At 48.2% G+C, this 14116-nt stretch overlaps 6 protein-coding genes across 6 annotated transcripts; 3 read left to right on the plus strand and 3 right to left on the minus strand.

Annotated features, from left to right (window-relative positions):
* On the plus strand, positions 1-1198 carry BKA55DRAFT_608144 (uncharacterized protein). The gene is made up of 3 exons (XM_046196617.1): positions 1-344; positions 392-469; positions 516-1198. Exons 1-3 carry the CDS (start codon positions 83-85, stop codon positions 1049-1051), a joined length of 876 nt encoding a protein of 291 aa, XP_046052692.1. The 5' UTR covers positions 1-82; the 3' UTR covers positions 1052-1198.
* Positions 1199-5466, minus strand: BKA55DRAFT_559826 (Hydantoinase B/oxoprolinase-domain-containing protein). The gene is made up of 2 exons (XM_046192020.1): positions 2204-5466; positions 1199-2157 (listed from the first exon to the last, which is right to left on the minus strand). The coding sequence occupies exons 1-2, from the start codon at positions 5309-5311 to the stop codon at positions 1345-1347; spliced, it is 3921 nt and encodes a 1306-aa protein (XP_046052693.1). The 5' UTR covers positions 5312-5466; the 3' UTR covers positions 1199-1344.
* Positions 5467-5576: 110 nt separating this feature from the next.
* Positions 5577-8100, plus strand: BKA55DRAFT_559827 (fungal-specific transcription factor domain-containing protein). Its single transcript, XM_046192021.1, has 5 exons — positions 5577-5746; positions 5796-5927; positions 6015-6699; positions 6759-7098; positions 7153-8100. The coding sequence occupies exons 1-5, from the start codon at positions 5712-5714 to the stop codon at positions 8034-8036; spliced, it is 2076 nt and encodes a 691-aa protein (XP_046052694.1). The 5' UTR covers positions 5577-5711; the 3' UTR covers positions 8037-8100.
* Positions 8101-9332: 1232 nt separating this feature from the next.
* Positions 9333-10143, minus strand: BKA55DRAFT_535834 (uncharacterized protein; the record flags this gene model as incomplete). The annotated part of the gene is made up of 4 exons (XM_046189744.1): positions 9333-9344; positions 9397-9453; positions 9546-9670; positions 9882-10143. 4 exons carry the CDS (start codon positions 10141-10143, stop codon positions 9333-9335), a joined length of 456 nt encoding a protein of 151 aa, XP_046052695.1.
* A 725-nt stretch (positions 10144-10868) lies between these two features.
* On the plus strand, positions 10869-11882 carry BKA55DRAFT_637076 (uncharacterized protein; the record flags this gene model as incomplete). The annotated part of the gene is made up of 3 exons (XM_046197045.1): positions 10869-11131; positions 11185-11585; positions 11641-11882. The coding sequence occupies exons 1-3, from the start codon at positions 10890-10892 to the stop codon at positions 11880-11882; spliced, it is 885 nt and encodes a 294-aa protein (XP_046052696.1). The 5' UTR covers positions 10869-10889.
* Positions 11883-12467: 585 nt separating this feature from the next.
* BKA55DRAFT_686398 (acyltransferase 3) lies at positions 12468-13901 on the minus strand (the record flags this gene model as incomplete). The annotated part of the gene is made up of 1 exon (XM_046198936.1): positions 12468-13901. One exon carries the CDS (start codon positions 13899-13901, stop codon positions 12468-12470), a length of 1434 nt encoding a protein of 477 aa, XP_046052697.1.
* Positions 13902-14116: the final 215 nt, after the last annotated feature.

Raw genomic sequence — 14116 nt, forward strand, 5'->3', positions numbered from 1 at the left:
AATACAATCCAATCAATTAATTTGTTCACCTTCAAACTAATCGCTTGTTTTACTCAAATTAATTCGAGAACCGTCTTATACAATGGCACTGCGCTTACCCCTTCGAACTCGACCTGCACCACTCATTGCAGGACTTACGGTCGGAGCAGTTGGCGTTGCAGTCTGTTCGAAAATGCTGTTTGGAACAGCTTCGGCGGAATCTCGTGAAGCGCAGAAGATTTTCAAGGGAGGTTTTGCGTCGGTTAAATTGCCGTTGCATAGTTCGGAGGACGAGACGCATGACACCAAGAGGTTGAGGTTCAAGCTACCCACAGACACTGCTATTTCTGGACTTCCCTTGACTTGTGAGCTTACTGTGCAAGGTATATAGACCACTGCTGACTGAGTATAGCTGCTCTGTTGACGTTCACATGGCCTGAGGGGTCTTGGCTTCCTACGCCGAGACCTTATTCTCCAATCTCACCCTCTGGTAAGTCATCCAACTACAAACTCGAAGCGATTACTAACTTGCGCAGATGAACCCGGCTATGTGGAACTCATGGTCAAGAAGTATCCCAACGGCAAAGGAAGCGGCTACCTTCACTCCCTCAAACCAGGCGACCAACTCTTCATCCTCACAACCCTCCCCGGCTACAGATGGAAGCCCAACACCTTCTCCCACATAACCCTCATCGCCGGCGGGTGCGGCATAACACCGGTCTATCAACTCGCACAAGGCATCCTGCGTAACCCAGAGGATAAAACTCGCATGACGCTTGTGTTTGGCGCCAACACAGACGAAGACGTTCTATTGAAGAAGGAGCTTGATGGGTTTGCGAAAGAGTTCCCGGAGAGGTTTAGTGTAAAGTATACGGTTAGTAGACCGAAGGAGGGATCGGTTATGAGGAAGGGAAGGCTTGATAGGGAGTTTTTGGAGGAGGTTGTGCCAAAGGGGACGGAGAAGGTTTTTGTTTGTGGACCGCCGGCTATGGAGGAGGCGCTTGTTGGAAAGAGGGGAAGTGGTGTTTTGGGGGAGCTGGGTATTGAGAAAGGCAAGATTCACAAGTTCTAAGAAGAGGTGGTGTAGAAAAGAGAGAGTTAGACTCGGGGACTGATGAAGATTGCCTGGGTTTAGGGAGATGAACAGTTATCCTACCCTGATCAAGGTGTGTATATTAGGAGTTAGAACGGATTGTACAAGCATTTCTCATCTTTACATTCGGACTTGCAAGATCGATTCTTGGAGTGATATGAGATAGAAGTCTAAAAGTTAACGAGTAGCCCGTGATGGTTCAAGTTCAACCCAATACAACAGTACAGCATGGTTAAATACAATTGCTAACTCCAGTTCTACAAAGCAACTACCTAGTTTCCAGTAGCAATACTATGCCTCACTCCCAAACTACCATTCGTCAAAAGCGATCTCGAATCCCTTTCGGGCACATCAACTTCATCCTTCATCTCCAAAGCCGATCCATAGCCTCCGCCACCTGGCGTCAAGATAATAATCCGATCTCCCTTTGCAAAATGCGACGTCTTTCTTGGTCCCAATGAAACCTGTCTCATCGCACCAGTAACTGGGTCTTTCCTCACCCAAATATTCTGCCCCCTCTGTCCCTCCTCACCACCTTCAAGACCATAAGGCGCAGTGACTCTTCGATCCGTAAGAACAGATACCTGAAGAGGCATACGGAACTCCATCTCTCGAACACAACCATCACCACCCCTCCACTTTCCATCACCTCCACTGCCCTTCCTAATAGAGAACTCATGCAGAATAACAGGATATCTCTTCTCCAAAATCTCCGGATCCGTAATCCTCGTATTCGTCATGTGCGTATGAACAGCACTAGCACCATGCCAACCAAGCCCAGCACCTGCACCTCCACATATGGTCTCATAGTATCCGAAACCCTTTGTAACTTCACCGGTAACGGGATCTGTACCACCACAGCCGAAGCTGAGGTTGTTCATGGTTCCTTGGGAGGCGGCTGCGGCGTTAAAGGCGCGGAGGACGAGATCGGCGATCTTTTGGGATGTTTCGGTTGTGCAGCCGACGGTGGCGGCGGTAGGGGAGGGGGAGAGGATGGTGTTTTGGGGACAGATTACTTTGATAGGCTTGAGGCAGCCTTGGTTGAGGGGGATGTCACCTTTGGAGATCATGGAGCGGAGGCAGTACTGTTGAAGGTTAGCAAGGATTAGGACTTGTCGGGGGGAAACTTACCATGATGACGGAGTATGAACATGTTGGAGGTGCGTTGAGATTACCAGAGTGTTCAGGCCCAGTTCCAGTAAAGTCGAAAACAGCATCGCCAGTCTCTTTGTCGATGGTCACCTTGAGCTTGAACGGGATACCATCGTCATTATACTCTGTCGCCTCGAGAACACCGCCCTCATGCTTTGCGGCAAACTGCTTAAGAAGATCCCGCACAGACTGAGCAGCGTTGTCCTGAATAGCGTGCATGTACAGCTGAACAACAGGCCAGGTAAACTCCTTGATAAGAGCTCTGATCAACTCAATACCCTTCTGGTTAGAAGCGACAGCAGCCTTGAGATCAGCGATGTTCTCCGTAAGAGTGCGAGTACCGCTGCAGCCGGGATACGAAGCGGGTTCGTCGTAGAGATGCTTGATGAGACCGGCTTCATCAAAGACACCTTCGTCGATCATCTTGAACGACTCAATAGCAGCACCTTCTTGCCATAGTTCAGTGGAGTTGGGAGGCATGGAGCCAGGAACGATACCGCCAATGTCTGCATGATGACCACGGTTGGCTACGAAGAAGATGATCTCCTTGGGATTCTCTTCATCATCAAACACGGGTGTGATAGTGGTGATGTCGGGGAGGTGGGTACCGCCAGCTTGAGGATGGTTGCTAATGATGACATCGCCGGGCTTCAATTCACCAGCCTTGTATCGTTGAGCTTGGTATGCGATGGCTGTGCTCATGGAACCGAGGTGACTGGGAACGTGAGGGGCGTTGGCGACAAGACCACCATCAGCGGAAAAGATGGCACATGAGTAATCCAGTCTCTCCTTGATGTTAACAGAGATAGAGGTCTTCTCCATGGTATGACCCATCTGTTCAGCAACAGTCATGAAACGATGTCCGAAAACACTCAGTGTAACAGGATCCACAGTTTCAGTCGCAACATTCTGCTTCTCAGCCTTGTCGACCTCAAGAATGACATGCTCGGGAAGGATAACACCCTTGCTGAGATGATCAACAACAATAGTCTGGGTCTTGTCGATGATCATCGCAGGACCGGTGATGTGAACACCAGGAGACATGGACCTGAGCTCATAAACCGGAGTTTCGGTCCAGCCGTGATTCTCAAAGAAGATCTTTCGAGAGAAGATCGGTGTTGGAACGGGAGTTAGACCATCGGATTGGTACTTCTTGAGCTCTTCGAAGGGACTGGAGATGTTGAGAACGCGAGACTTTCCTACGCTTCGAACTCTCACGTCGTCGATGAGAATGTTGCGCGATTGAGAGAAGCCGAACTCTTGGGTATGTCTGGCAGTAAAAGCGACGCCTGCCTCGCCGACGTTCTCTGATACAGGAATCATGAGGGAGGTATCGCTTCCCTGGTAGCGCATGTTGAGGAAGTACTCATGCTCAGTAGTCTTCGAATCGAAACCTTGAGACTCAAGACCCTGGGCACCCTTGGAAGAGAGAGACTCAAGACGGGCTTTGATCTCGGGGACGACTTCTTCGGAGAAAGTGATGGCGGAGGGTTCTTGGTTCTCGACAACAACATCGGCGAGAGCCATTCCGTAAGCGGATAAGATACTGGAGTAGCAAGGGATGATGGCTCGCTTGATACCGAGATCTCGAGCGATGAAGACAGCGTGTTGACCACCAGCACCGCCGAAAGAGCCCAGGTTGTGGCTTGAAGCACCGTACCCACGGCCTTCACTCAGTGTTCGAATGGGTCGCGTCATTGTCGCATTCGCAATGGCAAGGAAACCCAGTGCCAGAGTCTCAGGTGTGAATGGCTCGCCGCCCTCTTTTTCCTTGTTTACGATATCTGTGAGGGCAGCGAACTTCTCTCTGACCACATCGCGATCGAGTCGGCGAGGGAAGAAGTCGGGGATAATTCGGCCGAGGAGGAAATTGGCGTCTGTGACAGTCAAGGGACCGCCCCGACCGTAACATGCAGGACCTGGATTGGCACCAGCGCTGCTGGGACCGACCTTTAGAAGCCCGTTCTCCCAGGATAGGATTGAGCCACCGCCTGCAGCGACTGTGTTGATGTCGAGTTGGGGAGTCTGGATGGTCACTTCGGCCAGAGTGTTCTCAAAGATATGTTCCAGAGCACCGGAGTATCTCGCGACGTCTGTACTGGTACCGCCCATATCGAAGCCCAACACAGGAGTGCCATCAGCATCGTCGTAACATGTCCTCGATAGACCGACAACACCTCCAGCAGGGCCACTTAGAACACCCCTCAAGCCAGTGAACTTGGACCAGCTTGTCAGCCCACCATCAGACTGGCAGATGAGGAGCTTGTTTGCACTCTCATCCTCCAACTGGCCCTTGAAGTTCTTGCGGAAGCCGTCTAAATAGGCAAAAGTCATTGGTGTAAGGTAAGCGTCTGCAACGGCCGATTGACTTCGCGGCACGTATTTGGCCATGGACTGGCGGACGGAAGAAGCGGAGACCTTGAAGCCCATTTCTTCAGCGAGCTTTGTGACCTGTAACTCGTGGTCGGGGTATGTGTATGAGTGCATGAGGCCGATAGCGAGGTTCTTGAATCCTTGAGCTTTGAGTTCTTCAAGATCGGCGCGGACAGCATCAAGATCTGGTTTCTTCATGATCCTGACGACTTCTCCTGTTTGGCCAACGACGAGCGCTGGATCTGAGGAAACGTCAATTGGGCCATCTGATGGAGCTTCGCTTGCGCCCTCGATAGTGACTCGTTCATCAATCTCCACGACAGTCTCGTAAAGTTGCTTCAAGCGACGAACCGAAAGATCAAAAAGATCTGGTCTAGCCTGGTTTCCGATGAGAAGAACATCTCGGAAACCCTTTGTCGCAAGGAACGCCACACGGTCACCCTTTCTTTCAAGGAGAGCATTGGTAGCGACTGTAGTTCCCATACGAATAGACTCAATCGGCTCAAGGTCTAGTAATGAGCCTTTGGGTATTGTGGTGTCTAGGGCAGTCTCCAGAATCTGTCTGATGCATTCTGTGGGAGCGTCATCGTACTCATCAGGACATACTGAGAGGATCTTGAAGACGATGTGCTCTTGTCGACCGGGGACTTCGGCCCATGCATCTGTGAATGTGCCACCACGGTCGATGGCGATGCGGATGCCTTGAGATGACATTGTGAGGATGAGGATGAGGTTTAAGGGGGGAATAGAGTGTGAATGGTAGGAGAGAGGTTGAGATGAGGATGATTTGATGGCATGGTTAAGCTTGGACGAGTTGAAGCTGTATTATATTAAACAATCCGGGGTAGATCTCGCCCACGCACTCAATGTGTAAGTGGAGTGGATTTGCTATCATCGCCTTCATGAACGGCATTGGTCAGAATCTGCTTAATCATCGGCATCTCCAGAAAAGCCGATCAATCTGACCGGCAACTCTCAACTTACCGATCCATCTCCACCATCCATCCTCGGTATCATCAACGGCAAATACAGACGATTACCCCAGACTCGGACCCGCATTGTCAAAGAGTTTGAGATTATTCCATTACTCAACCATTTGCAAGGGTAGCCCGAAATGAGTACGCGACGCCCGAGAAGACTGCTTGCTGCGTGAGATACCTTGATGATGTGAACGTGATTTGGTCTGATTGTCAAGTAGTTGCCATCGGTGTCATTCGCAGAAGATTAAGTGCTCGGGTGAGAAACCTTGCCAGTCTTGTAAGTCGACGGCCAGGGCGGATGAATGTGAGTTCCCTGCGAACAAGGAGCGAAAGATACCAATTGCTGAGAGGTAAATACCATTCAAATGTTCTTAAGCCATTCTGACATGGTCTTCAATCATCTTGAAGTTTTTGTGATACACTAACATCATGTTTAGTTACCTCAAGAAGCTCGAAGAAGATAGCAGACGACTCCAGGCTATCACAACCCATAATCAGACTCCCGAAACCAATCCGACATTCACTCCCTTCGAGGATCAAGAAACCCGAGACGATGCGCCTCCATCTCTTTCAAAAGAAGAAAGCAATCTATTCAACCCTCTCTTCGATAGACAACCGGAAAAGCCGATCCAAGAACGATCCTCAGAACCAGGCTTCATCGGCGAAGCCTCATGCGCTGCTTTCAGCAACAGACTTTTATCATGTCTCGACGATACATACACCCCCTCGACAGCTGGCCTGTCCAACTATCATCGAATGAACACATATGGTAGACTGGCAGTAGATCAAGGACCCGAGTTTCCTGAGCGGATGCACGTCAAGTTACTCCTCAACGTGGCCCGAAGATTCATAGGGAACTACCATCCATTGTTTCTGAAAGTTACGTTCATGAAGGAGATTGATGCTGTTTATCGAAGGGAAGTGGTGCCATCAGCACTGTGGCTGTGTAAATTTTATGCACTCATGGCCTTGGGAGAGATATATACACATAGAAGGGGAGTGGGTGACAATAACAGAGTGCCGGGAACGAACTACTACGTTAGGTCGGTCAATCTGTTGCAAGAGAACCAAGATCTATATGAGGAGCCTTCTTTGATGCAGGTTGAAGTTCTCACTCTACTAGTAAGCCTCACTCCTTGCCATTCTACAGCCGACGTCGGCTAACTATATACCACCAACAGGCCTGGGCATCAAACATACTGGGCCGGATACGAACAGCGTACTGCTATAGTGGGATAGCCATGCGCCTGGCTCAAAGTCTAGGTATGCACAGATCTGCGTCGAGGCATACCACTCTCTCGCCTGTCGAACGAGAGAGTCGAAGGAGAACATGGTGGGTGCTTTACTTCTTCGACCGGTTCTCAGCATCAAAGCTTGGCCAGCCTATCACCGTCCGAGATGAGGATATTGATGTTGAGATGCCGAGTATGGATGGTTTGACAAAGGATGAGACGGCGGAGTTTCTCGACCCGCAGAATCTTATTATCAATATCAAGCTAGCTAAGATCATTGGAAATATCTGTAAGTTGCTCTTTTGCCTCTGTCTTCCGTCGTGTTACTAATATCGGCGTGTAGTGACACATATTTATGGTATACCCAAAGCTACGAACGGTCTTTACATACATCAAGTCCACGGCATTCTTAAACAACTTCGAGAATGGCATGATGAATTACAATCCGACATGCGCGTCAAAGAACGAGGTACTCCTCGACCCGTTGCAAGTCTTCATCTTGCATACAATCAATGCATCATACAAACAACTCGACCTGTTCTACTTCACCTCTTCAAGACTCAGTTCCAACTAGGCACCAAAGTGAGAGAAGATGCGTTGCCACGACAGAACGTCTCATCTATCACTCTTGCTTTGGCAGAGAGTTGCGTCAACGCTGCTCAAGCATCAAGCCGTATCGTGGAAGGCCTGTTTTTAGATGGTAGCATCGCGACCTTTGGATACTGGGATGCACATCATATATTCTCAGCAGCCATGGTTCTCATCATGTCAGCAGTAATGAAACCTACAGCCGTCAACTCAGATCATCTCGAGACCTTACTAAGTGTCTTACGATCTCTGAAGAACGACGGCAACATCCCAGCAGTCGACTTTTGCGAGAGACTATCAGACATTCAAGCCCGTGTGTTAACATTGCGGGCAACAGGTAGATTAGATGGGATGAGCTTCGATAGACCCCCAATGATCACACAAACTCCCAATTCCCTGCCAAAGGAAGTCCCACAAGCTCAGGAACAAGCTTTCCAAACACCAATGAGTATGGATAATGGCTCTGGGGTATGTGAATCTGGAATTATCGGTTACGAAAATGTTGATATCCTGGGTAATCCTCTTATTGGTAGCTTCTTGGATGGAAATCAAGTACAGTGGTTAGATGTGTTATTCACGGAGGATGGAACGTTAAGGGAATTTGCTTCTGAGATTGAAGAACCATTTCTATTCAGATAGAACACAAAGAATATAATGTCCTCGGTGACATTGGGCCAGTAACCATCAGTGTACTGATTGCCGTATCAACACTTTGGGATGCAGAAAGTCTCCCGCTATTTTGTAACTTCGTACATGATATATTGGTTTCACTATGTAGCCGTCCTCGAGCTTGGCGATCATCCGCCATCTGAGTAGATAAACCAGACATTTCCTCTCCACTACTCCATCCAGGCATCTGAATAGTATTTCCAGTGGACACATAGAAAGGCTTTCTAACGTCCTCTCTTGCGAGCACAGCCATCGCCATATCTTCGTCACCTACGTGTCAAGAGTTAGTCGGCATCTTATGTCTCTAAAGTGTCACAAGTCTATACGTTTCTGTAGGCTAGCATCGTCGACGTGACCCTCGGCACCTGGAATTCGTGTTAGTTAGGCCTAAACGAAAGTGAGTTCTTCGGGCCTATACGTTTAATATCAAGCGTGTTTTCTTCAACAGGAATAGGAATAGCGGCACCCATGACTGAGGCTACGAGAGTCATAGCAGACAAGATGGAAAAGAAACGCATGTTGATTGTAAGTTGAATATCAGAATAGAGTTAGAGCTTGGAAGTTGGTTACTGAGATTCCAAGACTCATTACCACTATTTATGTTTCTCTTGTATGTGATTAGACCCGGTTGCTTTGACAGAAAGCGGCAGATATACGGAATGTGTTACGAAATGGAGAGTACTGACCATGCAGCGATGAAAGGATGTCGTAACTTACCCCTTGTGAAGATTTTCTTGTAGATCTTCTGAAACGGAATACGAGACCGTGGTGGTGTAGTTGAATATCAAATCCTGGGGATGCATGGAGTTGGGGGCAGGATTTGAATCCATGCTGGGTGTGTGCATGCACTTGCTGGAGGATAACCCAGGTATATATCTCGGCAATCCGGCATCTTCGATAGGCAATCGTCTGACGTGTTCTTTTCCCCAGTAACTACCGATCATGGGTCTTGGGCAGGGAGTTGATCTCAGTTATTTACAAGTTTTAGAAGCACTCCTATAAGCTTGCATGTAAGATAGGCTGAGCTTCCCATCCCGTAGCGTTTAACGGGTTAAGTGTTGCCGTCGGCCGAGAAGGGAACAGGAAGCCAACCCCTCAGTTATCCAAGAGATGCGTGTATCGATTTGGGAGCTGGCCGACGTAGCTCAGTTTACAGTGTGATCCCGCTGCTTGTAAATCCTTTGTGCTATTAACGTCTATCTAGGCGCCATTTCATCGTCAGAAGCTGCATATCCCCTTGACACATGATGCTCTGTCTGAGCATATCTAAGCAATGATCTGGATATGCAATCAGTGAGAAGATGCGATCAAAATTGGCCAGGAAACTCACGATTGTGGTGCTCATTTGCTCTCTTTTGTTCTTGAGTGATATTGGGCAAGTAGTAATCTGGATACATGTAATGATGAAGGCGTTTCTATATGTTGCTTGGTATTAGGAACGACAAACTGTTAGAGATCGCTTTAGATAGAAAGACTTACTATACAATGAAGATTATGATAAACGTTGAGAGTCGCAAAATAGCCGCCATCGGGTAGCTCGATGGCCTGCTCCTTTCTGCCAGGTATATGGTTTATTTCCTCCTCGGTGATACGAATATTGGAGTCTCATAACATGTTAGCTAATAAGTAGGTTGAAAGGAGCAGGAATAAGTTAATCTTGAGCATTTTCTTCCCAGCTTTATCTAGCTCAGATGATGGTTTCCCAACGTAAATGGAATGTCCATGCTGGAAGATCTGGGCATGTGGCCCGGGATTGTAGGGAACTAACAAGTAAACACGTGAGCTCGAAAGTGGGAAGAGGAGTTGGGAACTTACTATATGCAACTTCAGATCCCGTTTCATGAGATGTCAAAATAGGGACCACGACGAATAGTAACAATACGGTATAGACAATGAAAATAAAAGTGTGTATGAGGATGGCTTTCCGCGGAAACAAATTTAGACGAGATGCCCCTCTGGATGCTTGCTGAAAAGAAAAAGTCTCAGTCTGCGACTCGGCATTGGCATCAGAAAATGAAGACCTTCCTGCTTCTTCAGATAGCAGGGCATCTTGCTCCATCTCTTTGTTGAATGTCATGATGGCAAGAGTATTGAGGGAGGCATAGAGTGAGGATGACCCCATGGATTCTGGGGATATTCGAGGACTCGAGTCTACATAGAATGCAAGTAAAAAGATCCAATATCCTTTGGCTGATCTGTGTCGGAATGGAGAGCCCCCAATGTGTAAGTGGGGAGGGGACCCTGGCTTGTCTCGACACACTCCCTTCTAGCCTATTTGTCGATCACAGCATGAAAGCGATTTGGCGACAGCGCTGGAGATATGTAGGATTTAAGTGATGTGACACACCACTTTATGCCGATTGTCCCTATCCCCGGTCGGTGCTCAGGGTTATCTTTGGTGTGTCAAAGACATTACATACGATATCAGATTTATCTTCACTTCAACAGTGTGTTGAAGGAAGCCGAACTTCCTGTTCTCACTACCTTTATCATTATAGTTCTACTTTTCTGGTGTATAGACCATTGATCAGCAACATCATGAAAGCATTCTACATGAAAGTTTCGAAAGCCATGTCTCGAAAGTGGAAATATCAACCCCTGGTGAATCAGGAGCCAGAGTATATATCACAGAGCAACGGCAGACCATCTACTAAGCTCAGATGCTAACATACTGACAGGTCTGTTGGAAAAGAAAGTGGTCGCAAGCTCAGCATATCGTGTCTTATCAGCATTTGCCTGGTAGCAGTCCTATTCGTGGGACTTACTATTTCATGGGGTATTTCATTGACGAGACATACAAGCTGCACTCACCCGGTGAGACGGATGGAATGGAGGGATCTAAACAAAACGCAGAAGCGCGACTACATCAGTGCTGTCGTCTGTCTAACTGAGAAAGAATCAGTCTTTGAGCCAGGGAGCAGCCTTTACGATGACTTTGCATATATGCATGTGTTCGAAGGCACTGTCACGCATTACGCTGCTTCATTCCTACCCTGGCATCGATACTTCATTCACACATACGAAAAAGCATTGGTAGAGGAGTGCGGATTCCAGGGATCTTTGCCGTAAGTGTAGCCCATTTCTATTGATGATAACTGCCTAACTTGATCTGGCATAGGTACTGGGATTGGGCATTGGACGCCCATGACCTAGCCGTCTCTCCGATCTTTGATCCTAATGATGGCTTCGGTGGTAACGGTACAAGCGGAAGCTCTTTACCCGAAATATTTGGGGGCCATTGTGTTACAGAAGGTGCCTTTGCGAATGCAACCCGCCAGTGGCAGTCAAAGTCGAACGGTCATGGATTCGATATCTTGAGGAATCCTCACTGCCTCGGCCGAGGCTTTCAGGTGGGTGAGAAAAAGGTCAAGTTGGAGAATCGAGTCACGACCGACGCTATTAATAGCGTGCTGAGTATAGCAGCATATGAAGAATTTGTTGATGCGCTCGAAGTTCAAGCTCACAACTCGATTCCTCAGTTTGTGCGAGGGGACTTTTACGGGCTGACCGCACCAAACGGTAAGATCACGGTACGCCTCTTCCGTCCGGCACCATTCTGACACTCTTGTGGTAGATCCTGTGTTTTATCTACATCACGCCCAGGTTGATCGACTATGGTGGCTATGGCAGCAGCAGGATATCGAAAGCAGAGCTAAGACCTATCAGGGTCCTAGACAGAATACCAGGGTCCATGCCAACGAGTCCCTAACGGGATCTAGCCTGGAGGATGTTCTCTCGCTGGGTAATCTGTCAAAGCCGATTCGGGTTCATGATGTAATAACAACGGAGTCAGAGGTTCTATGTTACCGCTATTGAACAGGTATAGAATAGAGATAGTGTAATAGTTGACTTGTATTACGTGCTCGCGAGCTGTCGGCCAAACCCCTGCATGTAAGCCATTGGGCGAGTGAACGTCAACTGTCGTTCTCGACAAATGCAATGGATGCTCAGAGATCGACAGATTTCACAGGGTATGTCAGATATGTATCCGACGACGTTTAAATGGCCTAAAGGAGGGAAACAACGCAATGCCTCTGTCTTGTCAACGAGGGATAATGCTCGTGGCGATAACCCGAGATCATCGTACACCCACAACTTGCAAAAGGTTTTGGGGGCGGAATTATGTAACTCAATCCGGTGTAGATTACCTTGCTTTGCGTCTTTTTCGTGTTATCTGATAATAAGTTACGGATCAAGCGGCAGCGACATCCCCTGCGATATTTGCTTCACATGGTGATGCTTTACTAGTAAGCTGCATGTCAGCGGCAATGTTAAAGCCGATACTGGCAGGGGAGTTTGAAAATGGTATCAACCGATACGGCTTCGAAATAAGTGCCGCGGTCTGCTTGAGAGTAAAGAGGAAACGATGCAGATAAGCTATCCACGAGTTTTCATTCAGTTCTAGTCAGCAAAGAATGGCTCTATGGTGCGAACGACCAAGACAGAACAAGGCTTATCCACCGCTCTCCAAAATACATCTGCAATCCATACAACCATAGGAGCCAATACTGCTAGAGCTAGCAGCACTCCGAGCTGGTACTGCCACTCAGTGGAGCTACCTGTGAAGCCCTGGAATGCAGGTACCATTGAATATCCGAAAAGATGCAAAACTGGGCCATGAACAAGATACAATGTAAATGATATCTTTGCCAAGTAACGAAGGGGACGTGACGTGAAAGGCTTTTGGAGTAGTCTATCCCTACTTGAAGACCAGCAGATTAGAGTTGCACCATAGGATTGCCAATAGATGTATCGATTTGTCAGTGTTGAAAGAAATACGTAACCAGGCATAGAAAAACCTGCGTCTCTCGCTCGAGGGTATGAGCTCAAGTATAGTCCAACCAGAAATACAAATTTCTGGAGGATTCCTGGCCGAACTGGGGACCGTAGTGGAAGTCGAATCGTGGCAGATTCACCGCCATCGGTGAGCTGAGCCTCGAAATCATTACGACTCTCGAGACTTCTCTCAGCGAGAAAGACCCCAGCGAAGAACAGGTATATCTCCCATCTTCCCTGCTGAAGTGAGTAGAGACATAGACAGACCAGTGTCGTACCACGAACCCAGACACGGGCTCTCGCCAAAGCAAGAAGTGTGAGATAAATAATCATGGAGGCGCGAAACTGGATTGGGACTGTCCATAGATGACTGTCATACTCAGATACTGGTGACTTCCAGCTCCAAGGGTGCGTCAAATCAACGACCAAGAAACGCATCCAGTCCCATATCTGCGCCCACAATGATCCGAGTTGCTCTGGATGCCTGGGCACCCAACCCGGCATATCTTGATACGGAGCCGTGTAAAGTCCCGCACTCACTGCAAGGGCGACGATGAATGTTGATACCAGTGGAGGTAGAAACAGTCGAAATGGGCGACGCAGCACTGATGACATGGTGTACAACCCAAGAGTGTTGTAATCTTTCTTGTGGATGAGTTTCAGTGGTTTGTACGCAAGAAAAAACCCCGAGACAATGAAGAAGATGGGCACAGTAGGCCCACCATAGATAAGTCGGATTATGGGGAGCTTGATGAAAGACATATTGTTGGTTTGGCCAAAACCAGTGTCAAGACCTTCTTCCCAGGGCAAGAGAAAGTGGCGAAGGAAGACGAGAAAAGAGAAGAGTCCACGCAATCCATCGAGATAAAGTGTTGGAGAGGCGGATGATCGCGCCTGAGCGCTCTCTTTGGGGACTGAGCCTTGGCTTATGAAGCTTGGGAGGAGGAAAATGCGAATACTTCGAGCATGAGAGATGAGAGAGATCAATTTGCCGTGGTCTAGGAAAGACCGTGTGGTTGGTTTGGGTTCTTGCTCGCCGAGCAAAATCCCGCCAGCCATCATGTCAGATCTTGGGCAGATGATCTAAAAAGAACGGTGTTGGAGGAGTAATCTACTTGGGATTTAAAAGATTTACAGTAGAAGTGACCTGGGGACATGACATGCGGGGATGCCAGGATATAAGCCGAAGGACTGGCGTTATTAATCCGTTGTGACCATTGGGGCCTGTCTGGTGCAAATACCCAGTACGGTTTCTGGAATTTCTATGCAGTGCA

The sequence above is a fragment of the Fusarium redolens genome, assembly GCF_020744475.1.
Source record: "Fusarium redolens strain MPI-CAGE-AT-0023 chromosome Unknown BKA55scaffold_4, whole genome shotgun sequence".
NCBI lineage: Eukaryota > Fungi > Ascomycota > Sordariomycetes > Hypocreales > Nectriaceae > Fusarium > Fusarium redolens.

Coding starts and splice junctions, on each gene's coding strand:
- BKA55DRAFT_608144 (XM_046196617.1), top strand. CDS start 83: ATGGCACTGCGCTTACCCCTTCGAACTCGACCTGCACCACTCATTGCA. Junction 345..391: donor TTCTGGACTTCCCTTGACTT/GTGAGCTTACTG, acceptor GACTGAGTATAG/CTGCTCTGTTGACGTTCACA. Junction 470..515: donor TTCTCCAATCTCACCCTCTG/GTAAGTCATCCA, acceptor TAACTTGCGCAG/ATGAACCCGGCTATGTGGAA.
- BKA55DRAFT_559826 (XM_046192020.1), bottom strand. CDS start 5,311: ATGTCATCTCAAGGCATCCGCATCGCCATCGACCGTGGTGGCACATTC. Junction 2,158..2,203: donor GTTCATACTCCGTCATCATG/GTAAGTTTCCCC, acceptor AACCTTCAACAG/TACTGCCTCCGCTCCATGAT.
- BKA55DRAFT_559827 (XM_046192021.1), top strand. CDS start 5,712: ATGAGTACGCGACGCCCGAGAAGACTGCTTGCTGC. Junction 5,747..5,795: donor CCGAGAAGACTGCTTGCTGC/GTGAGATACCTT, acceptor ATTGTCAAGTAG/TTGCCATCGGTGTCATTCGC. Junction 5,928..6,014: donor AAGATACCAATTGCTGAGAG/GTAAATACCATT, acceptor CATCATGTTTAG/TTACCTCAAGAAGCTCGAAG.